Here is a 23420-nt window from a genome sequence, read left to right as displayed (position 1 = left end):
CTTCTTTGGAAAAATGTCTGTTCAGGTCATTTGCCCGTTTTTAAATTGGATTTCTGGGTTTTTGCTGTTGAGATGTCTATGTTCCTCTTATATTCTAGATGTTAACCCTCTGCAGGGTTATAGTACTTTGCAAACATTTTCTCCCATCCGGTGGGTTGTTATTTCATTCCATTGATTCCTTTGCTGGACAGAAGCTTTTTAGTTTGATATAATCCTCTTTGTTTATACTTTTTTTGAAAAAAAATTCAAGTTATTTTCCCATTGACTAAAAATGTTATCCAGGGTATGGATTTTCTTAGTTGCTAATTAATCTTCTTTGGCTAGAGCTCTTAAAATCTGAGGTTAAGGTGCTTAATTCCTGAGATTCTCTAACAAATATTGAACGGATTTCTACAGGTGACTTTTTTGCGATGTGTATAACAGTCCCCCTCTCCGATTGTTCTCTGTATGTTGGGATGATTCTGGTTTTTTAAACGTCACATTTATATGAAGTTGGGTGGGCAGGGCAGGTGATGGCTCGGTCCTGCTCGCCCCAGGCAGCAGGAGTGGGGGTCCAGCTGGCTGACGAGAGTTGTTGACGAGAGGGCTTGGCCTGAACACCGCCTGGGTCTGTGTCCAGAGGGCGTACTGGGGCAGGGGTGCTCAAGGCGGTAGCCTGCTTGGAAAGTTGGAAGAATTTGGGTGTAATCATTAGGCCTCAGGGAGCTAATTTGTGAGAAAGGCTATTATTGTCCACACATGTTCTCCATTATTCAAGAAATGATTTTGTGATATTGTCATTAACTCCACTCAGCTTAGCGGCATAGTTTTACCACCAGAACTGAGTGTCACACACAGATATTAATGTAGAAGTCAGAGCTCGCTGCAAGGACATAATGGCATCTTTGGGTAAAAATGACCACATTTGTACACTTGTTTACTTTGGCGATATAGCTCTAATTTCACTGGGAATTTCAAAACACCGTGTGCTAAACTTCAAAGTCTGAGTTCCTCATTGGCGAGAGTGTCTCTGCTTTGGGATGAGCTTGGCAGTGTGACATAGCCAGCCAGTCCCTGCGAGTGGACCTGAGCTGGGGACCCTGAATTCTGGCCCGTGTCTTTGTGCTGATGTTCAGGAGGGAGTGTGGTCAGTACTCAGGGGAAGCAGGTATCTTAAAGCAAATGACCTGCTGCTTGAAGGATTTTTTTCAATCTATGACATTTGTGAATCACAGTTCTCTCCCCAGTTTTCTGTTAGTAACCCCCCCCCCCACCAGCTAGAGATAGCTGCATGATTTTCATTTGCTTCTAGAGTTAGTCCCCTGCTCCTCTCCCGCAGCACTCATCTGTGTGCCGTGCAGATGGGCTAACTGTGGGGTGAGTAGGAGCCACGGCCCAGGGAAGAGCTGGGAGAGCACAGGTGGGGGTCATGACCACGGTCCCCTTGTCCTGCGTCACCCGCCCCTCACTCTCTGTATTTGCATGAGCAAACTTTTTAGGAAGGTCAACACAAGGAATAAATAACTTTTTCTTAAAGAACAAAGCAAGGAAAGGATTTCATATTTTCTTCTTGGGACTTTGCTACTGGAAAAATAGCCACCAGGGACCAAGAGAAATTAACCAAGGCTTTGTCTTTTGGGTTGACCTTGGTTTAGGAGCAAGAAGTTTTATACACTCAGGGGTTGAATTCTCCAACTGGGGTGACTCTAAGCAAGAAGGCTGCTGAAACTCCTTCACCCAGGAGATGCTTTTGCCTGCAGGTTAATTTTTTTTTCCTTTTTTAGCTCCCCTACATCAGGTTGAGTACGTGTTGGTTAACATCTTACCTCCAGAGGTGTCACCTCCGTCTTGCCCCCTGTGAGATGCTGGAGACTAGGAAGTGAGGATCATCGCTGTGGCAGCTCACTCGCTCACTCACCAGCCCTGTGTGTGGGAAGGAACAGTGCAAGGATCACCCTTCCTCCCTCCCTCCTTTAGACTCAGCCTCTCCAGATTGTCAAGGCTCTGAATGGGCCTTTGGCTGAGCTGCTTGCACTCTAGAGCAGGGGTCCCCAAACTTTTTAAACAGGGGGTCAGTTCACTGTCCCTCAGACCGTTGGATGGCCGGACTGCGGGCCCTGGGACGAGTCGGCTGCTAAGCAGGACAGGCAGCAGCGGCAAAAACACCCTGCGGACCAGATAAATGTCCTCAGCCGGCCGCATGTGGCCTGCAGGCCACAGTTTGAGGACGCCTGCTCTAGAGGAAACTTGCTTGGTACCCAGATTTATCTTCAACTGAAGGAATCTAAAGAATCCACATGTCTGTCCAGGTGGAGCTCTGGTGAAATTCCTGCCTCAAACAGTCCGTGCAGGTACCCTCAGGACGGTGTCCCTGAGCCTGTGGCAGGGTAGAGTTGAGGTCTTCCTTTGGTACTGAAGAAGTTTGCTTTTCCTCAAGTCCCGAAGCTCCAAGTTGAGTCAGACATTCCAAACTGGCCCCACTTGACCCATAGGTCCGGATCTTACAATGGAAGCAACCTTGCTTCTGGGGTTGAACTGGAGCAAGTTAGCCTGTGTTCTCAGCATTTCCTTCTCTGTCATGCCAGGTTCATGGAGAACGTGGTCACAGCACAGACCTGGCAGGGCCACTGCTCTGCTGGTGGCAGGACCAGAGTCCAGGATGATCTCACAGTGTCCAGTTGCAGCTCAGAGCACATGCCCTGGAGTCAGACGGCCTGGGGTGGGGTCCCAGGTCTGCTGATTACCAGCCATGTGACCTTGAAGAAATGCCTTGATTTCCTGAAATTAAAAAGCGTAGTGAGTGGTTGAGAAAGTGCCCTCTGGGTCCTAGTGTAGTCTTCCTGAAGACGCCCTTCCTGGGGTCTCCCACCCCCCTGCTCCCATCTGCGACAGTTACTCCCAGTCCGGCCCTCTCAGACTAAAAACCTGCATTTCTTTATTTGTAGAAAACTTTCTCAAACCTTGAAGATGCTTTCCTCTCATTCATTCCGTCTTCTCTCTTTTAAAAACTCCTTTAAATCGGACAGTGGCTCCTCTCCATCGATCCTTTTTTTTCCCATAGCATCTCCTCCATTTCCTCAGTGGTTTTCCTTTTTTTCTTTTCTTGGGGGGATTCTACCTTCAATCTGTCTGTTTTGCTCTCTGGGTGATCCCTGTAACTTTATCTTCCAAGTTTTAAATCTCTGCTATTATGTTTTCAAACTCTCATCCTTCCAGAGTTCCTTTTGTATCACATTCTTTTCTTGTTTCGTGGATACAAAGTCTTTTTTAATGTCTCTGAAGATACTATTTTCAATCTGGCATTTTCATCTCCCAGCATTTCCTGTGCTTCCTTGGAGTGTCTTTTTGCTTTGGGCTTTGTCTCTCAAGCAGGAGGAATTCCTCAGTTACCTGCTGAGTCTTGCCTTTCCTTTTACTTAAGAGGCGACACTAGGGACCACATGCAGTGGCTCACACCTGTAATTCTAACACCTTGGGAGGCCAGGAGTTTGAGACCAGGCTGAGCAACATAGCAAGACTCCATCTCTACAAAATAGAGAAAAATTAGCCCGGCATGGTGTTGCCTCCCTGTAGTCCCAGCTGCACAGGAGGCTGAGGCAAGAGGATCAAAAGTTCAAGTCTGATGATGTCCTTGCATTCTAGCCTGGGCAACAAAGTGAGACTCTGTCTCAAAAAAAGAAAAAGAGAATTTTGTGAATATAGATTTCACCACAGGGAGACCAGGAACATGCCCTGGCTATGTTTAGGGTGTCAGTCATACACCATCTGCAATTCCTGCCTTGTAGGAAGGAAGTTGCACTGAGAAGAGCCCTCCAGCCTCCTGGGAGATGGGGACCTGGCTGCCAGGGCTCTGGGGCTGTAAGGAGTGAGGTGCTAGGATGACAGCCACCCGGCAGTGGGGTCGGGAGAGGGCCGACATGCTGTCTAACAAACCTCCTATTTCCTTTTTTTCCCCTACATGAAACCCCAACCCCAAAACAGGTTGTCTACAAAGAGTTCAGAGCAGCTTCCTCAGAACTTCTGTTTTCAGCCCCTCCCTGCATCCCCCCCCCCCCCCCCCCCCCCCCCCCCCCCCCCGGCCGCTGCCCATGAGAGGTACCTGGTCTCCAAGCCCTTGCCCCTCGGGGTCCTGCCATCTCCCTTTGCCCCTCAGGGTCCTATTGTGAAACCAAACTTCATGCTACTCAGAGCCACTGAGTTCAGATGTGGATAAATCTGTCTTTCCTAAATAAAAGTCTTTCCTGGGTGGGGACCAGAAACATCTTCACTTCCCAGAGCTTCCTCTTCAAGTGCTCACTTCCCCCGATAGTTATCTCCCACTGTAACTCTTGTTATTAACTGGACTTTGCCTATTTCTGACGGTCGAGGTAAGGTCGGCACCTGTCAGGGGAAGCTGACACCCAGCTCAGCGCTTCCCGAGCACCATCAGCCCAGTACCTTCCTTCCCTCTGTCTCCACTGTCTTCTCCAGGAACTGGGCAGGGGAGGACAGAAAGATTGATTAGATTATCCCTGAAGAGCTCCCCCCCCCCGGGGGCTATAAAATAACAGATCTGTTTAGTTTTAAAATGCCAGTGATAATAAATAACCATCTCTAAGGCCCAAGTTTTAGAAATAGTGACATTCCTATGAAAATATTCAGTCTTTTCAAATGACAAGTTGGTCAATTCTTAAAATATAGAATTTGGTAGATAAATGACGGCTTCTAGCAGTCTACACATAGACATCCTGTTGTTGACCTCTGCATAAAAGTATTTCCAATATAAAAATCATAGAATTAAGTAAACACAACCCAAATTGATTAATACACTGATTAACTAGAGCGGAGAAACAAGTTTCACGTGGGTGACTTCCACTTTGGCTGAAGAAAGATTTTTTTTTTTGGATTTTTCTAATCCATAACTATTCTTGACTTTACATGGGTGGTCAAGTTTTGCTTCTGGCCAGTTAAGCAAAAACAAGAGGGGCCCGTATATGTCTTGAAGTGTGGGTGCCCGACGAGGAGGATGGGCGCACAGAGTGCGAGGCCTGGGAAGCCCAGCCCGATGTGCAGGGGCGACAGCCCTGGTTCTAGATGAAAGAGCCTGACGCAGAGGCTGCTCTGGGGAGGCTCCAGCCGCCGCTGGTCTGGAGCACACCTTGCAAGGGTTGTACATGTTGTGGGCCCTGACAGCGCCCACATGGATAGCTCTAGGGTTGAGGGAACGATTGTCTGTTTCTAGCCTCTCTATGAACCACCAGTGACCAGTGGTGTATTAATGACAAGACCAAAATCATCACAACCATAGGCGAGGCCTAAACCTCAGCCCGCCGAGCAGCCCTGGGCCATGGCTGTGTACCTCCAGGGCTTTGAGTCCGTAACTGACAAAGTGCGTGGGGAGTGGCTTACATGTCCATCTCATCATGTTTTTAATGTCCCTTCCTTCTTTCAAGTTCTGGAATTTTGAGGTAATTCAGGAAATGGGGGGACAAATTGCAGTGTCACTGACCCTGCCAGTTGGAGGAAGCACCCAAGAAGTGTGACATCATTAAAATTCCACAAGGCCCAGCTCCCTTGGGCCTGAACAGTAGCCGCCACGTCCACTGTGCGGTCACATGTTGGCATTGCTCCCCTCCAGTTTTCTCAAGGGCCACACTCAGGAAAGGAAAGCTCTGTGTGCCCCCCCACCTGGCACCTGGTGGGTCACTGTTCATTTCGGGGGGAACTGTTTTTAAAGCACAGCTTTTCATTTATATTTTTAAAGGGAAAAAAAATCTACGTTGTTTCTCTTAAGTCTGCTGCTCCTTTGGCATTTAGTTTGAAATAAAAAGATCCTGGTTTGGGCGGCGCCTGTGGCTCCAGGAGTAGGGTGCCGGCCCCATATACCGGAGATGGCAGGTTCAAACCCCAGCCCCGGCCAAAAACTAACTGCAACAACAACAACAACAAAGATCCTCCTTTGGCAGCCATAGAAGCTTGCCTGACTGCCCTCAGAATGCCCACACTCCACCGAAACCATAGCTTTGTCACTGGGAAATGGAAAAGAGGTGCTCTCCACATAGGTGAGCAGGTGATCTACAATTCAGCTGCAGGGAATCGCGATGCTGCTCAGAGCATGCATTTTTTTTTTTTATTAAGTCAAATACACATAGATCATGAATACATTCATGCATATATGGGGTACAATGTGCTGATTTTTTTTATACAATCTGACGTGGTTACATTAAACCAATCAACATAGCTTTTACCTCATTTACGTGATTTTAAATGATTGCACAGAATAGCCAGTTTGCATCCACAGAAACAGCACATACGTTTGCCACAGCAGCCAGGGAGGAAGCTTGCCAGGCTCTCACACAGTCCCCTGGCCCTGGCCTCTGAAACGGAAGACTCAGAGAGGCATTTGGTCCTGGTGCATCACCCCCACCTCAAAAGTTCCCATCAGTCCTTGAGATGGCAAATTAATTGAAATTGAAATCACCTAAAATTTTTCCTTCCTTCAGCAACTCTTCACCTTCATGGAAAGTGGTACTTGGAATATTAACACCGTGTGGCTAGACAGTTGATGAGAAATACTGTCACATCTCTGCAGCCCCTTCTCTGTATGCTCCTGGGCACCTGCAGCCTGGTGACTAGAGCAGTGCCCTGTGCAGAGACGCCTGCCGGTGGTGGATGAGTGAATATGCAAGGTTAGCTCAAATTCCTTCTCTAGGGAGATGCCCACTCATATTTTCATTTCAAAAAGCATCTTCCTGTACATCATCTTCATGGGCCTTCATCATCAGCCTTCCAGGGATGACCATATACCCAGCGCAATTCAGATGCTCAGCAGATAACAGATGGACTGACAGACGAGGCGGGATGGAGGGTGGACCACGCCGTGAGCATCCGTTTACGTGGTCCCTGCAGCAACCCTGGCAGGTGCATAGAGTAACTGTACGTTGTCCTCAACTTTCTCCAGGCGACACGAAGGCCCCGGGGAGCTAGAGGCTCGCTCAGGACTTTGGATGTTGACTATTCAGTGTCAGGTTCATAGTCTCTGTCCAGCGTCCTTTCCACCATGTTGGGTTTGAGAACTCAGCCTGGCCAGTCAGACAACCTTGGGCTTTGAGGCCCACTCCTGCCACTCCCCCGGCTGCCTGGCCTTTGACACGTCCCTTCTCGCCTCTGCACCTCAGTTTCCCATCTGCAAAGAGGAGGTGAGGGGAGAGTCATAGCAGCCGGCCTCATCAGGCATTAAGGGTCCGAGGACAGGTCGTGTACGCTGAGTGCCTGACGTGGAGCCGGCGTCGGCAGACCGCAGCTGACTCTGCTGTGATGTCCACTCCCAGGCGGCCTCTTCTCCAGAGGACAAAGGTCTAGGAAAGCTGGCCCTCAAAGGGGATCTTTTGGTTGCTCTTGGGGAAATGACAGGGCAGGGAATAAGGCAGGAAAATAAAGACAGAACAGTTGACCCTCAGTCCCTCCCACGAGTCCCTCCCACGGGCAGGAGGGTGAGAACGGGGATCCTGGGAACAGGCAGAAGTGACAGCCGTGTGGTCCCTCCTCCGGAATCCAGCCCCGGCGAGTGGTGGGCAGCTCCTACCCTGACACCCTGGCTGGCTGTTCAATTGGTATTACAAGGCAGATGTTTCAAAATATGGAGAAACCAATAATGTGAGGACAATAACATCTTGTCCACACGAGCTGGGGTGTGAGAAAAACCCACAGCACAGACGGCTGGGGGCTCAAAGTATCATCTATTGGCCGTAACAGCCTTTCCAACATTGTGTCCTCAGCTTGTAGAGTGTGTCACCTGGTGGGCACTCCACAAACGGCAGGTGAGGGAAGGAATTCATTCTCTCCGGCCTCTGGTTTTGCATATGAGGAGCCCACGGCCACCCACCCATCAGATGGTTCTCACGTCCGTAATCTAATGGAGCTTAGACCCTTCAGTCAGTGTCGCTTACAAATGTCAGGACAAAGAGAAGCTCCCATGAGCTCTGGACACTGAGCTTTAGATGAAAAGGAGGTAATTTGCATGCCCTGGGCCTCCAGAAAATAGACACGAAATGTGAACTCTTAACTTGTGTAGGAGGAAAGGAAAAACCAAGTTGAATCTGAATTACAAGGAAAGATTCTGGCCAGGGCAGGGGAGAAAAGTGTGTTGGGGTAGGTAAGGCTTCTGCAAGAGCAAGGGGCTCTTTCTCCGGGGTGCGACAGATCATTTACAGAGGAAACTCACCCCTTGTAAACCCTCACAGGCAACCAGAGAGATTTCTCCACATTGTGTGTAATAAGCTGGAAGTGTAGCCTGAGTGTCCTCAGGTCAACTGGCACTGTCAGTTTACACAAGGCTGTTCTCTGACATCTGACAACCCGTATTTCTTAGCACTTAATAGTTTTGCAGAACACTTTAATGTACATTAAGTGATTAGATTCCCCCCAAATCCCATAATGTAGCTTTTGATCCCCACTAATGGGGAAACTGAGGCACAGAAGACTCGTGTGAATTTCTACCCAAATCCCAAATTCTTCCTGCTTCAGTGGGTTGCTTTCGTTTGGGTTGTTCAACAGAACAAGCTTGAGCCCAAGAGGGCTGGGCACGATTCCGTGTGTCTTAGCCGCGAGTGTGTGTACAGAGCTCCAGGGGCTGACAGTGCAGAGCCTGGTTCAGTCGGTCTGGGGCATGGCCCAAGGGTCAGCCTTTCTACCACGGTCTCAGGCAATGCTGATGCTACTGTCCGTGGATCTAGAACAGGACTTTTTGGCACCTGTGAATCAATTATAGGCTTATCAGCTGAATTTCCAGACTGAGAGAAAATATGCCTAGAGCCTTCTACAGATGATTCGTGTTCAGAGGGGGCCTGAGGCTGACCCTGCCCCTTCCTGAGGCTGACCCTGTCCCTTTCTGAGGCTGACCCTGTCCCTTCCTGCTGATCAGAGGGGAAATGGACACAACACGAGGCAGGTGCCTTCATCCAGGAGTCAAAACCTTACTCTAGACACCTCTGTCCAGGTGCCACTTGGGGTGGAACTCTGGTACCCAAATACCATGTATCTGGAGAGCAGAAAAGAAGGGATAAAACCGTGGGCTGAAGAACCTAAGGAATAGTTTGCATGTGAACCCCAAGCAAACAAGATAGCAGTTGGGGAGAAGTGATGGTTTGAATTTTGTCTTTTAAAAGCCACTTGAAACACAGACAAGATGCCCCTCCTGTTAAGGAATCTTTTTAAGCGAGACCAGGCAGAAGCAGCAGCCTGTCCGGAGAGATCTGAAGTGTCAGGATGTGGGCAAAGGTCGCAGGATGGATCATGGTGGCCCCAGCCCTGGACGGCCGTCAGAACCCCCGGGAGGTGGGAGCCCCTGGCCTGAGGGAGTTTGTGGCACACGCGTGTAGCCCGTTCTCACCCTGCATAGCACCATCTGTCAGGTTGCTGGGCACCCAGTTACTGGACGCTGATGACCACTCCCTGGGAAATACGGGGCTAGGTCCCTGTGAGCCTCTGGTCACAACATTTCTTCAGCTACTTAGTGCAGAGTGCTGTTCCATGCGTGTTTCTGTTTCAAAGACATTTTGTTTAATGTTTATTACTGGTTCATTAACACGGAACTCACAGCCGAGAGCACGGCGTGTGCGCCTGACAGGGCTTCCTAGCACACCGCAGGCTTTCTGCTCTTTGAACACAAGACCACACTCCAGCACTCTGCGTGGGAGCCATTTTAAACCGTGAAATCATCCCCAGAAAAGCACAGAAATATGAAAAATATGGCACTAACTAGACCCCACAAGGAACATGTGTCTACAGCCCAAGAGCAGGAACAAGGCAGGACGTGGCTTTGTTTGAACCCAGCCCCGAGCAAGTGCATAGGGCCGCTCAGGGGCTAGTCCCTGTGAGAGTGTCTGCCACTTGTGTGAGAGTGACCACAAGAACTGAGGCAGGGGTCACAGACCCTTAGCAAGTAGGTAAACTCACAGGTACGGAAACCGTGAGCCATGCTGATGGCGGAGCACATGATTGCAGATGAAACCTGCCCCTGGTTTCTCCCATGCAAGGAGAGGAGACCCACAGACCACACAGAGAGAAGCAGGCTGGGGCCTCGGGCCTCTTGTCTTCCCGGCCAGGCTCCATGGCGCACACGGCCCCTCCAGTTTCCATCCCATCAGAAATGAAAGCTTTCCAGTTCCTATGCTCAAACTGGAGCTGTCCTGAGCACTGACTTACACTGGGAGCCCAGAGCTGTGGGTCCCTGGGCACCCCTCATTGCAGAGCTGACTGACAGCTGCCAGCAGGCACGGGGAGGGTGGCCACAGGGGTGCTGCCTTTCAGGGTAGCTGAGAACAGTCCAGCGGAGGTGGAAATGCAGAGCCAAGTTAAAGATTCACATCATCGTGTGCCATTATAGGCCACAGTGAACCAATGTACAAACACAGCCCATCTCAGTGTGTCCCAGCCCCCACAGGGCAAGGCTGTGATGGTTCTGAACTCGGGGAGAGGCTGAGGGTGACGTGCCAGCGGGAGCCAGGCTGTGCGCAGCCTCGGAGTTAACTGTGGGTGATTCAGTCGAAGGTAATTAAGAAGCCAGGAGAGCCTAAGCCATCCAATTTCTCCTAATTAGCAACAAAAAACTCATCTAATTAGCAGTGTATGCTCAAATTGCAGTTTTTGAATGGTCGTTTATGTGTATTGTTACATTTGACACGTGGATTAAATGCTGTAATGAAAACAAGAGCCAGCCCCCAATCAGCGGGTTGCCCTGCTGGCCACCAGATGAGAGTCCCTTGCTCCCTTCTTTTACGAGGGGCAAAGTCAAGAATTAGTCAGGACTGCATCATTCACTTCTAATTGTGTGTAACCCTTCACCTGACACTGGAAAGAAAAGAGAAAAGGTTACTGTTTGATTAAGGCAAAGTTTAGGGATTTGTGCTCAGAGAAATCCTGGCCCTGGTCACGTGTTCAGCTGCAGGAAGGAGACGTCCCCAAATGAGGTGTCCCCATCCTTGCCTCATCCGTGAGCACTGCTGTTCCCTGCCGTCTGGGGGCCTTTAAGCTCCAGCCTGTGGTTCAGCTCCAGACAGGAGCCGGCAGGCCAGGTGTTAAAGTATCCTTTGTTAGCTCCTTTCAAGCAACTGACCTGCTTCTCCTCTTGCCAAGTATTGCTGGTGTTGACTGGTCCCGCGACCTCTGGCCATGGCCTTGGCACTGATGCTCTGGGAGGGTCGTGGCGGCTAAGTCGTGAAATCCTGGCTGTGTGCGGTTCCCAACTGGAGTGGCCTTGCTGCTCCCACACTCAGCCACTTGAAAGCTGTTAAGCAGGGGACGGACGTGGCCTAAACAGAAGGAGCGCGTCTGGGTGGGCGAGCGAGTGCATGGAACAGCATTTACAATTTGAGAACAGGGCAGCAGAGAGGGTTTGTCATCAAACACGTAGTTCTCTGAGTTTCTCTACTGTCTCTCTCCCCTACACTCAGTGCCTGGAGCACTGTTACAGATACACTGGAAAACCAACAAGGACATGTCTGCTTAAAGCCCCTCCTGGCCACTTGCTTCACTCCGTTATTTTCTTTATTTGGTGGCATAAAACGAATCACATCCTTCACTTCTGTCTAGACTGACTTCCGGACATCTCTTCCCTCCCTGAGTGGATGGAGATTCATCAGCAAAGCTAGAGAGCTGAGTACATAATGGTACAACTGTAGATAAGAAAAGAAGGCAGAGAAGCAGAAGTTCCCCAGTAGGTAGGAGATTTAGAAATAGCTGGTTGATCCCACGGTTTCCTGGATTGGCCTAAGCATCTGATTCAATGGTGTCTAATTGTCTTCAGAATTGATGTCATTGCTTTTGATGGAATGGGATGAGAGGATTGGGATGGTGACCTTTCAGGACTGCTTGATTCAAAGTAAAACTTGTGGGTGAGATTCTACTGATTGCTCTAAAAACGTCTATACGTATTGACTTCTCGTCTAACTTACCTCATAAATAAAGACCATGTAAAGTCAAATAGCCGTCATCTAACTAGATTCCCTGCTGGGTGACACCCAGTTCTTCCATTATAGAAACTGACACAAGAGGACAAATGAATGTGCCAAAGATTAATGCAATCATAAAAGTCTGCCGGAAAATTCTAATTTGTTTCTTAAAAGCTCGAATGCTTAAGTGGTAACTTGAAGGCAGGAACATACATCTTTGCTCTGCCCAAAGGCTGAGCTGTCTGCAGGGTGAGGAGAGCTGAGGCTGGTGAGGAGCACTCGCGATGCTGGGGGAGCCTGTCCGGGTGCCTCTTCCTGCATCAGAATGTCACATCTCAGTGCTCGTTCCCAGGGTGCAGGGAGGGATACAGCCCTGTGCACCTGGCGACCTCATCCTGGTTTTCCTTGAAGCTTCCCCAGAGTCTGCTGCAGTCTGGTTTGGTTTGCAAAGGCAGGTCCCTCTCTTTTCACAGAGTGTGTGCGGCGCCCTCCCAGCCCATCCACCAGCATCATGGTAGCCTGTTCTCTCTTCTCCCTTCTCCCGGAATGAGGCGGAGTCTGAAGCCTGTCTGGGGGACTCCTCTCCTGGTGTCCAGATGTTCTAAGCACTGGTTTTCCAAACCTCTGGGCGGGAAGCAGAGAGCAAGCACGCAAAGTTGAGGCTTCCAACCTTCGGATTGGCAGTGATGGCAGAGCATGTTACTGCTAACCTTAGTAATTAACACTCCCCTCTCCCGACTGACCAAATCTGTTCATAGCCATAAATGCGACTGGTGGTTTGGTTTGGTTTGCATGATGTCACTGATCAAATGCTCTGGCTTTGTGTTTTTCAAAATGTATTCTTGCAGCACTATTAATCTTTTCTTCCCCAAAGATTCCTACCACAGGGTCTCAGGTTACTGGTTATGGCACCACAAAACCAACTGAAGAAGACAATCCAGGTCTAAAGTCATTTCACCACCGAGCCTCTTTAAACACTTGTCTGGAAGTATTCAGACAAGTGGTGTTAGCAGGACTCTGTTTTTTGAAAAATGGGATGTCATTAGTAGTAATTCTTAGATGTTCTGAAGCCAGTGTGCTCAGAAGAAATTGGTGGGCTGGAACTTGGCGGGCCTGATAAGCAGGACTGACCTAAAGGAATGGACAGAAACACCCCAGCCCCTCCCAGTTCCCCCAAACAACAGCCTTTTTCTAGGTGGTAGTGGCCCAAGCCATCTCCTCTTTAAATCTGACAAGTTACCAGACCATCTCCTGTAGCAAGATTTATGAATTATATGTTATAAACCTTCAAAATGGTGTTTCCAGCAGAAGTTCCACTGGTAACTTCTGCATTTCTTTTGGGAGAAAGAAAACACTTTAAATTCCACTGTGAACAGCACAGGAGGAGAGTCCCAGCCTGTGTGTCATGAATATAGAGACACACAGCTGTGTCCCCTGAGTCAGAGGGGACTGGCCAGCATCTCTTAACTCAGGAAAACAGTTCACGGCTAATATTTTAAATTAAAATAATGTGCAAACACTTGGTCTCCTCATTCGAGCAGCGCTGGTGATTGGATTGATTTCCATCAAGTAGAAATCTGAAAATTTAACAAAGCTTATGTTTTTCTATGAAAAGGGCAGCTTCTTGAATGAAAAATGAAGAAATTAGCTTAGGAAGAAAAAAGATGAAAGTTACAAATCATCTCCGTGTGGCTGACTCATAGGGCGTGATGAGGGCACAGAACTCAACCTTGGGTTCAGAATACAGGGTATTTGGTGAAAGAGGATGATTTGGGGAATGTGGAAATATTGAATGCCTTTATTCAAAAGGAAGTCAAATTTCTGACAGCTTGAGTAGTCTAAATTCCAGACTGTAAGGCTGGGAGTAGAAACACATGGCGGTAACCAAGGGAAGTAACAGTGGACTTGACTTTGAGGAGATAGAGTGAAAAGTGTCCAGCACTTGAGTTCCCGAGGCTGCCTAAGCCGCTCCTGGGAAGCTCACTCAGAGAGACGCACGTCCCTGCCAAATGAGCCCACCCTCCACCAGCAGTACCTGTGGGCTGCGTGAGCTAATAACTAATATTAACACGTTGGAGTTCCTGTAAAAACAACAATTGTATTTCAAAGCCACTGATCAAAAAAGGGTAAAAGATCTATGCACTCAATATAGATCTTAATTTATGATAATTTAAATATCTTGTATTGATTCCAAGACCCTCTACATCAGAGTTTTTCAGCCTTTTTTAATCTCATGGCACACTTGACCCTGTAATTAAACTTTGGCAGCACACTTAAGTTATGTTGATCAAAAAGGGGGGTTTGGTACATCTTTTACATCTTTTGGGGATGGGAAACAATTGTAAGAGGGTCCTTATCTAACAAAAGCAATCAGCATAACCTGGTTCTGTGTACCCTCAGTGAATCCCCAACAATAAAAAAAAAAAGAGAGAGAGAGAGTAAAAAAGAGAATATACTTACTGTGCTTTGAACATCTTTCAAAAATAATTTAATTACCCAGGCACGGTGGCTCACGCCTATAATCCCAGCACTGTGGGAGGCTAAGGAGGGAGAATTGCTTGAGCTCATGAGTTTGTGACTTTCCTGAGCAAAAGTGAGACCCCGATTCCTAAAAAAATGAAAAACCCAGCCAGGCGCTGTGGTAAGCACCTGTAATCCCAGTGGCTTCCGGAGGCTGAGGCAGCGGGATGCCCACAGCCTGAGTCCAAGGTTGCAGTGAGCTATGATGCCATTGCACCCTGCCCAGGGCATAGGGCAGGACTTGGTCTCAACAACAACAACAAAAATTAATTAATGATCTTTAAAAATTTTCACGGCACACCTAAGATCTCTTACAGCACATGGTGTGCCTCTGCAGACCTTCGTCTGTCCACACACCGTTATTTCTTCTATTAGAAGGCTAAATATGTAAATGTAGTTATACTTAATTTTTCTTAAAGAGACTAATGTACTCTTTGAAAGTCGCTGGTCCACACACCTATAAACATCATCTACAGCACAATATTTCACGCACTTCCCAGGCTTGGGGTATTTAGATTTTCAGATCTTTCCACTACCCAGGGGTCCACAGGTCCCAGCTGAGGGATTATGGAGTTGTCTTCCAGGGGCTTTCAGCTCTAAGACATTAGGAATCTATACTCATAACAATTTTTAAAAATAAATTGTATTCTATGTGTAAATTTAAGGACAACAGAGAAGTCAATTTATTGTTAAAATTTCTCAATTAGCCAGGTGCAGTGGCTCATGCCTGTGAACCCACCCTAAGAGGCCAAGGTGGGTGGGTCACCTGAACTCAGGAGGTCAAGACCAACTTGAGCAAGATTTAGATCCCCATCTCCACTCCACTAAAAAAATAAGAATTATCTGGCCTGTAGTCCCAGCTACTCGGGAGGCTGAGGCAGGAGGATCCTTGAACCCAGGAGTTGGAGGCTGCTATGAGCTATGACCCCATGGCACTCTGCTCAGGGCGACAGAAGGAGACTCTGTCTCAATAAACCAATTAAATAAATAAATAAATAATCTTAGTTAAAGTTTGTCAGGATGAAGGTTTTGGTGTGAGATTCAGGCTTCAGTTACCTGCACGGTTTGCTCATCGGGATCACTGGCCTCCTGGCTGGGGAAGCAGTGTTAACCCAACAGCGGACCCAGGAGATGGCTGGGCCAAACTCTCAGAACTTCCTCTGTCCACAAACCCTGTTATTTCTTCTATTAGAAGGTGAAGTAAATAAATGTAATTATACTTAATTTTTCTTAAAGAGTACTAAATATTTTGAAAAGTCTTTTCCTGAGTCTTACTGCAATAAGTAAAGAAATCAAGATGAGGTCAAGTTTGGTCAAAGGAAATGGGAGAGAAATCTGTACTCCAGGCTTTAAAGGAAATACGTAAGAGAACAGAATCTGAGTCCAGGTGCTGTATTTTCCCCTAACAAGTGAAGAAATTAAAAATGCTGGAAGATGGAAAAGAAATCTTCAGGTGAGGTGAGGTGAGATGGAGAAGTGGGCGGTCCTGATGGTGCGACCAGGTTCACCACCCGACCCCAGAGCCTCGGCGCCCCCATCGCGTTGCCCGACGGCTGCAGCAAGATCATTTCAGCTGCTGTTTCTGTAGTTCAACTAGATTTACTCAGTATTTACTTTTGGTTCACTTGAATTTATAAATGTCCCCCAAATTATAGTGTCCTAATGATGTTACATATGCATATAGACCTAAAATTTCTTGTAGAGATTTTTCAAAATATAAATACCTTTGAATCTCTACTGTACAAAACATTTAATTTTAGTTTCGGTGTTTCAAGAGCAAAACAGGCACAATTTTGCTCCCCCAGGTAATGTTTAGTTGGTCTTCAACGTACCGAGTCCGTGTTGAAATGTGCCGTCCCTCCGCCCCTGCTGTTGCGAAGGTCGGGGACACAGTGAGAAGTCAGCACCTCTTCTCTGCCGGAACCTACCGATTTCTGGTCTAGGTTGAGGTTTTTAGGACTTAATTCTGAAGCATGTGAATGTTTCTGTTAGGTGGCCTGAGTCTGGGGGCATCCTTAGCCATCGTCCGCTGGCTAAGGGACGGCAGCTTGGCTCTAGGGAGACATTCCTTTCTGGAGCAGCCCACACAAGGCTCACAGCTTTACTGCCCTCCTCACTTACAGGAAAAGGAATGTTGCTTTTGCACATTCACATCTCCATTTGTCATTTCTGATGAATTCTTCCAGTTCAAAAGGGCGGGAGGGTCAGGGGAGACCACTGACCTCTGCCACAGGCCACACATTAGCTCAAGTGTGCGGCCTGCTTTCCTGCAGACTCTCTGCCTGTGACATTGGTTGTGTCCTCTGCCACTTTAAACCACACAAAGTCCTCCCCTACAAGAGGTGACACCAAAGTTGGCCATGTGGTCACCACGCCCTAAACTGATGCTCTGTCTGCACTGTAAGTGGCACTGTTGGCAGGTCACGGGTCACCTGCTTTAGCCTCCTTCCCACAAGACAACGAACCTCAACTCCCCACAGGCCTCGGTTCTTTCTGGAGCAATGAGGCGTTTGCCCAGCACACTCCTGGTTCAGGTGTGGCCTGCCCCTCAGCCTGTGGCCCTCTCTGCAAATCAGGAGCTCGGCATCACCGTGGTGCTTGGTTTCCACGGCAGCTTGGCTCTAGGGAGACATTCCTGAGTTTGGTGGCAGCTGAGGGAATCAAGAGTCTCACCCTCTTGCTGTAGAGGCAGGTGGGACCGTTAGTAGGAAGTCACTGGGAAGAGGTCTTGGCACTTCACACATAATCAGTTTTTTTCTTAGATGGGGCTGATGCCAAGTGCACACCACCACCCCTGTGACTTCAGTTAAGCACGAAAAATGTGAAGAAATGGGTGTAGGTTGCTGCGCATCTCAGCTGTTTAGTTAGGTGAACATTTAGTTCCCCGTCAGCAGTCAGGCAGTCCCTGGAATGCTCTCAGTGGGAGAGGCAGCTTGGATTATTCTTTTTTAATCTAAGTGGAAGGAAGTGAATTGCCTGTCCAATAATGGAATCCAGCTGCAAACACATGTATCGTTTGTTCTTGGCACCCTAACAAAACGGGGCTGTCCCCGCAGCAACCACCCATCTCTGCAGTTATGGCCCCTGACCAGCCCGGGTGCCAAGGGCCCCAGCAGCTCTGAGCTGTATCCCTGTCGGGCAAGGCCTGTGTCTGTGGTTCCAGGTTCTTTCCCATCCTGGTTTTGTTGAGGGACCCCATCGCCACTTGGGGCACACCAGTCAAAGCATGTACCAGATAGTTCCGAAGTGGTTGCAGAAGTGCCAAAAAGCAAAGCTGTCTGAGCTGGACTGTCCTGGACTCAGGACAGCCCTGAGCAAGTCTGCCGGACTTGACATAAATACCTGGGCAGGCGTGAGACGGGTTTCTGGACGTCTGGCTTTCCTCCCCATCAGCTTCTCTCTTCATTTCTGCTGCTGCTTCCTTTTTATTTTTTATTTTTTCTTTCTCTGCTTTTTTTTTTTCTTTTTCTCTTGCTAATTCTGATCCAACCAGGTAGCAATGCATTTTCCAGGGAGCCTTTATAAATAGCTTCTTCCCCAGTCTATTTAGTAGAAATGTAAGCTGTTCCGACCTGGCGGGGTCGGCATTCTTAACACGATGTCCCTTTTGTGTATTTGTAAGTCAGGTGCCTGTTCCTTGCCTTTAATAGAATTGACCCAAATTAAAAATTCCTCATGTTATAAATAATAAACTGAGCGGCCCTCTTTTGTCTTCTTTTCTTGTTAACAAAGAAGTTCTAGCCCTTCTCAGTGTTCCTGCTTCATACACAGGCTGCCCTTCAGCCACACGAGGCCAAGTGAGAACACTGACCACAGGCACTGACCATGGGCACACGCGTCCGGCTCTCAGGCTTGGTGACACCCCTGCCTGTCAGCAGCCCCCCGTCCCTGCCCTGCCCAAACACACTTATTGGAAACGCCCAACCTTTTGATTCTGGTCTTTATCTTTTTAAGTGGGAGTACAGGTCTTTAGGTGGGCACTGCCCCTCTAGAAATGCAGTTTAGCAGAAAGCAGGCCCTCTTGCCGGTGGGTGTCTGGTCTGCTTACTGGAAAACACAGTGAGAGAAGTGTGAACCCATCTTGGGAGAGCAAGCACCCCATCGGAGGGGACAGCCTCAGAAGGAACTTAATGGCTTCCCTGAAAAATGTTTAAAAATGCATGTGGCTCAGTTCCATGTTAGTCCAGCAGCAGTCAAAATAAACGGGACCTGTCAGGCTCTGGTGCTGAGGGCATGTTATGAATGGGCTTACTTTTTTAAGTTGTCACTTTACACACCCAGAAAAACCAACCCAGGGTAATGTCGGCTCCCTGGGCGTTGATTTTGGTTAAATCCCTGCCTTGAATGACTTCAATTTAATTTGGCTAGTTATATGGGTTCTGTTGCTTTTTCCTAGTTTTCTGGAAAATGAATTAAAAATGTGGGCTCCACAGATGTTGCCCACTGAGCAGAGGGCCGAGCACACTGGTAGAAACCATTCCCAGCCTCTGAGAGTCCCACTGGCTTCTGAATGGAAGCCTTGTTACCTGGAAGTGTCTGGAATATAAAGTTTGGCATTAACCGGTGAGGCCAAGGGAAGGAGCCAGGCCTGGAAGAATCAGCTCTTTCATTCACAGCTGCCCGTGTCCCAGACCCTGAGTGTCCCAGACCCTGAGTCCGGGTCAGCGCTGGGGCCCCTCACTGAGCCTCTGCCACCCTTTGGAGGTGACAATTCCCGATTCCTAGTCCACCACCTTCCACTTCAGCCCTGCAAGGATCCCAGCTGAGCACAGTCTGCCCACCCTCCAAGAGGTCCTCCCTAACAACGTGGGTAATGTCAGAACTTGAGTTTTAAAAAAATTGAATTATCCAGCATGTGCTCTTTCCATGTCTGGCAGACAGCCCCTCTGCCAGGCTCTCAAGTCTTGCCTGACTATGTGCCCGTCACTGTGAACCCTGATTTCTAGAGTTAGAACCAAAACCAGATGTAGAACACAAGGCCAAGGCCACAAGTGCGGGCCCTGCGGGTGTGGTCCCCATGGAGAAACCCACCGCCCTGAGAGATCCCAGCAGTGTCCTTTCCAACCACCTGCAGGGAAGACCATGCCAGGCCTTTATCCAGCCGGCTGTGCCCACGGGTGGAGCTGTGGGGCAGCCAGTGTGTGCCTCAGGGCTCAGAGGTATTGTGGGTTCTGCATCCCAGCCTTAAGGGGGGGGAATAACCTATTTCATTTTATTTTTTTTTCCAGTTCTCTCAGGCCAGGCACACCACAGCCCTTTGAAACGATCTGTGTCCCTTACCCCACCCATGAATGTGCCAAGCCAGCCTCTAGGACATGGATGGATGTCTCATGAGGACTTGCGAGCTAGAGGACCTCAGTGCCTCCCACCCGATCATGCCCCCCTGTCTCCACAAAGCAGTGTAGCCTCTTCAGGAAGTGGTGGCAGTGAGCACTTAGAAGACCAGACCACTGCTCGTAACACATTCCAGGAAGAAGGGAGTGGTATGAAAGGTGAGTGCCACAGAAACCGCTGGGGCAGCCCCCTGTGTCGGAGTCCCGAGGGGAAGAAAAGAGGCAGCCGGCAGGAGAGAAGGCGCCCCCTCCCAGGCTCCTGTCCCTTCCAGAGCTCCAGGGCCACCGAGGCAGAGAGGGCTCAGATTCCCTCCCAGTGCTTCTTGCTGAAACCTGAGACACAGGACCCAGAGCAAGAAGGTCACCTCCCCCTTCCTAGTGTGCTGCGTCCTCCCCGCTCAGAGTGACAGGGCCTTCCATTTGCGAAGCCTCCCACCTTGTTGCCGTGGCCAGGGACCTGTCAGTAATTCAGGAAAACAAACCTCTGCGTCTGTGTTTTCCCTTCCGTTCTTTTTTCCCTTCCGTTCTTTTACTCTCGTGATACAGTGTTGTGGTGGTTCTTCCTTTCCCTCTCCTTTTTTTTTCTTTGATATCCAAGAAACCCTTCTCTCTGCATCTGTTTAAGGGACATGAGAATACCGCTGAGGATCTCTGACAGTGTGGTAATCCCAACAGCAGATTTGCATACAGGTGACAAAGGCCTTTCGTGCAGCATGAGTAACTGTTCCTGCCTGACCCTGCCAATCTGGCCCCTCCTGTAACACCCACTGGGAGATGGAGGTTTTCAGATCCCCCGACAGGCGCAGAGGACACACGTGCTGCCTCTGTCCGGGGGCTGGGCAGCCTGCTGCCTCTGTCCAGGGGCTGGGCAGCCTGTGGGCAGAGAAGCTCATCAGAGACACAGTAGAAACAATGTTAGATGGGGAAACCAGCCAGCCGGCGCCCAGGGCTGTGTGCCGAGGGGGCTCGGAGAGGCTGGCGCTGATGTCCTGAGGGCCTGCTCTTCCTGACATTGCCTTTGTAAACCATCCATGTTGGTGCAGGGGCCCTGGACCAAGTCCCCACCCTTTACAGAGGCCTAGTGCAGAGACCACGCCCAGGTGCCACTTGTGAGATCACATCAGGGTGATGAAGGCGCTTGTCAATCTGGGGGCGAGTCTGGCATGAAGCCACATCCCGAGCATATTCTGTGACTCTTCCGTCAGCTGCCTGGCTTGTCCCTGCTCTGTCCCCACTTCTTGACGGTTCCCTTTGGTGGCACAGCTGGTCTTTAGAGATCTTTACCAGGCAGCAGAACTCGTGCCAGGGCAGTTTTGGCATGAAGGGACTGTGTGTCCTCTTTCTCCTCAGTTACTGGGGGCTGCGTCACGGTTTTGAAGAGCTGGCAAACCCACTTCTGAGCTTATGCTGTGTGGTTATGTGTTCAGCAGCTGAGCCCAGGTGATGGCATTGGCCGGGGCTGAGTCCTGTGCTAGGTCAGCCCTGCGTGGCGGCCATCACCAGGCATCAGAGCACCTGAAGGGCTGAGAGCTGCTGCCACCGTGGCTTCTGAGCGGCTGCTTTCCAGGTAAACAGCGTCTGCGCAGCTTATCCAAACGCTCACCCCACGCTCTGTGGGGAGGGGATGGCGGCCTTTGTCCTACAGGGCAGGGAAGCCACTCGCTGAGCTCACATCTCCAGAGAAGAACTCGACTCCACCGTCTAGTTTAGGGGGCTTGTTTTCTTTCATCCTTCCTTTCACTTTCTGTTCTTTCTTTCTTTCTTTCTTTCTGAGGTCTCTATGCACACTGTAGACACGCCCCCAACGTACATGCGGGTGTGTGTTCATTGCGTGCTGCCAAAAATAAAGAGCATGGATGAAAGAAAAAGTGAATCAACGTCCTACCTATCCTCGTTTTAGGATAAAAGCCAAAACATTCCAGAGGTTAAGGAATGCCCATGTCCGCGCTTAGTCCGTTTCCCTTCATCAGAATTGGTGAGAATTGTCCCCGAGAGAATGTTCAGTCAGGAAGTGACGCAGACAAGACCTCACCTCCAAAACGCTCCTCACAGGCCCGGGGCCAGTCAGGAAGCAGGTTACTCGTGGGTGGCTGGGTAAGCAGAGGGCCCCTCTGCTGTATGTTCCCACCTCCTGCCACCCTGTTGAATCTTTCTTCTCCCAAGACTTGGATTGGGATTTCACGTATATAAAGTCGTTAGAAAATTAAATCGCAAAAGATACTCGAAGGAAGGAACAGGATAGAGGGTGAAGGTTTCTATTCGTAGGAGAAGTATGTTTGCAGTTCAGCTGACAGAAGAAGTGCCCACGCCCCAGACACGAGCATTCCCAAGAGTCATGGGCCGGTGTCCATCCCCAGCCCTGCAACCCAGGCGGCCTCCAGGGGGCCGGCCCCTCAGGATGTGATCTCCATGTCTGAGCACAGAGGCTGGATTGCATTTTCAAATTAGTTCGCACTTCCTGGGAAAATACAAAATCAAGTGAAGTGGGAAGAGCCAGCTCTGCCTCCTGGAGCCACGTTCTTTTGACCCACGTCTTTGACAGGAACGTCACCTGTTGAAACCACTTACTGGTTGCCCCCCGGGTGCCACCATCTAATGGGCTATTTTCCTGACTTTTAAACCCCACCCCAGTTTACAAGAAACACAAGGAGCCTGTGGTATAGTGTGGACGAGCTCCCTAATCTACACGGAGCGTGTCACCCTCACCCTGCCCCTGGGGAGAAGGATGAGAAGTCCCGGTGATGGGACGCGCTTCTCTGGGAGCCGTTTCCAGGCCGGCACCTGCGCACCTTGCTCACAGTGTGGCTCGTCCGTCCGTCCTCTCCTCCCAGGTAGACTAGCTAGGTCTGGCTACAGATCAGCCCTTGGCAGTGCGCCTCTCGGGCCGAGAGTGGGGAATAAATGCCGGGGCCCAGCGTTCCTGGTCTTCTTATTTCTCTCCCTTCCTTCCAGCCCTCCTTCTGTCTGGTGTTAGCACCCTTCGCCAGAGATTGTCACTAACTTCTCTCCCAAGGGGACCGATTCCTACTCTCATAGGGTTCACGGCATCCGCCCTGCTTGCGTCTCTCTCCCCTTTATGGTAAAGGCCCATCCTCATGGCTGAAGTTGGCTCTCTGAGGCAAAGATGGAATGTGCCTTGGGGTGAGGGAGTCTCGAGTGACTATTAGAAGCTAAAGAAAAAATGGAACTGGCTACTCGAAACTAACCCAGGAGAAGCAGGAAGCTGAACGGGAATATGAAATTTATTCCCTTTACTGTTCCCTGTGCGGGCTGCTGGTTACCTGTGTTTGGACTTAAAGCGCAGGCTGTGACTCCTGCATTCAGATGTTCTCAAAAACGTCACTGTGGGCTCAGTGCTTGTGGTTCAAGCAGCTAAGGCACCAGCCACATACACCTGAGCTGGCAGGTTTGAATCCAGCCTGGGCCACCAAACAATGACGGCTGCAATCCAAAAATAGCCGGGTGTTGTGGCAAGCACCTGTAGTCCCAGCTACGTGGGAGGTAGAGGCAGGAGAATCACTTGAGCCCAGGAGTTTGAGGTTGTTGTGAGTTATGACGCCAGGGAATCCAGCCTGGGCCACCAAACAATGACGGCTGCAATCCAAAAATAGCCGGGTGTTGTGGCAAGCACCTGTAGTCCCAGCTACGTGGGAGGTAG

The 23420-nt window shown here is 49.5% G+C and overlaps 1 protein-coding gene across 2 annotated transcripts in view; it reads left to right on the top strand.

The window, feature by feature from the left end:
* Positions 1-23420, top strand: part of SAMD4A (sterile alpha motif domain containing 4A) — an 85775-nt gene that overhangs the window by 10527 nt on the left and 51828 nt on the right. The window contains exon 2 of one of the 2 annotated variants that reach the window (XM_023514477.1): positions 19658-19921. The exons of the other annotated variant lie outside the window; for it this stretch is intronic. Within the exon in view, the coding sequence (XP_023370245.1) occupies positions 19658-19921 (264 nt within the window). The remainder of the gene's footprint in view (positions 1-19657; positions 19922-23420) is intronic. 2 annotated transcript variants of the gene reach the window in all.

This window comes from Otolemur garnettii, unplaced genomic scaffold (genome assembly GCF_000181295.1).
Source record: "Otolemur garnettii isolate 467f Iridium unplaced genomic scaffold, OtoGar3 scaffold00054, whole genome shotgun sequence".
Classification (NCBI taxonomy): domain Eukaryota; kingdom Metazoa; phylum Chordata; class Mammalia; order Primates; family Galagidae; genus Otolemur; species Otolemur garnettii.
The sequence above is the reverse complement of the archived record's forward strand: the minus strand, read 5'-3'. Positions and strand labels throughout refer to the sequence as shown.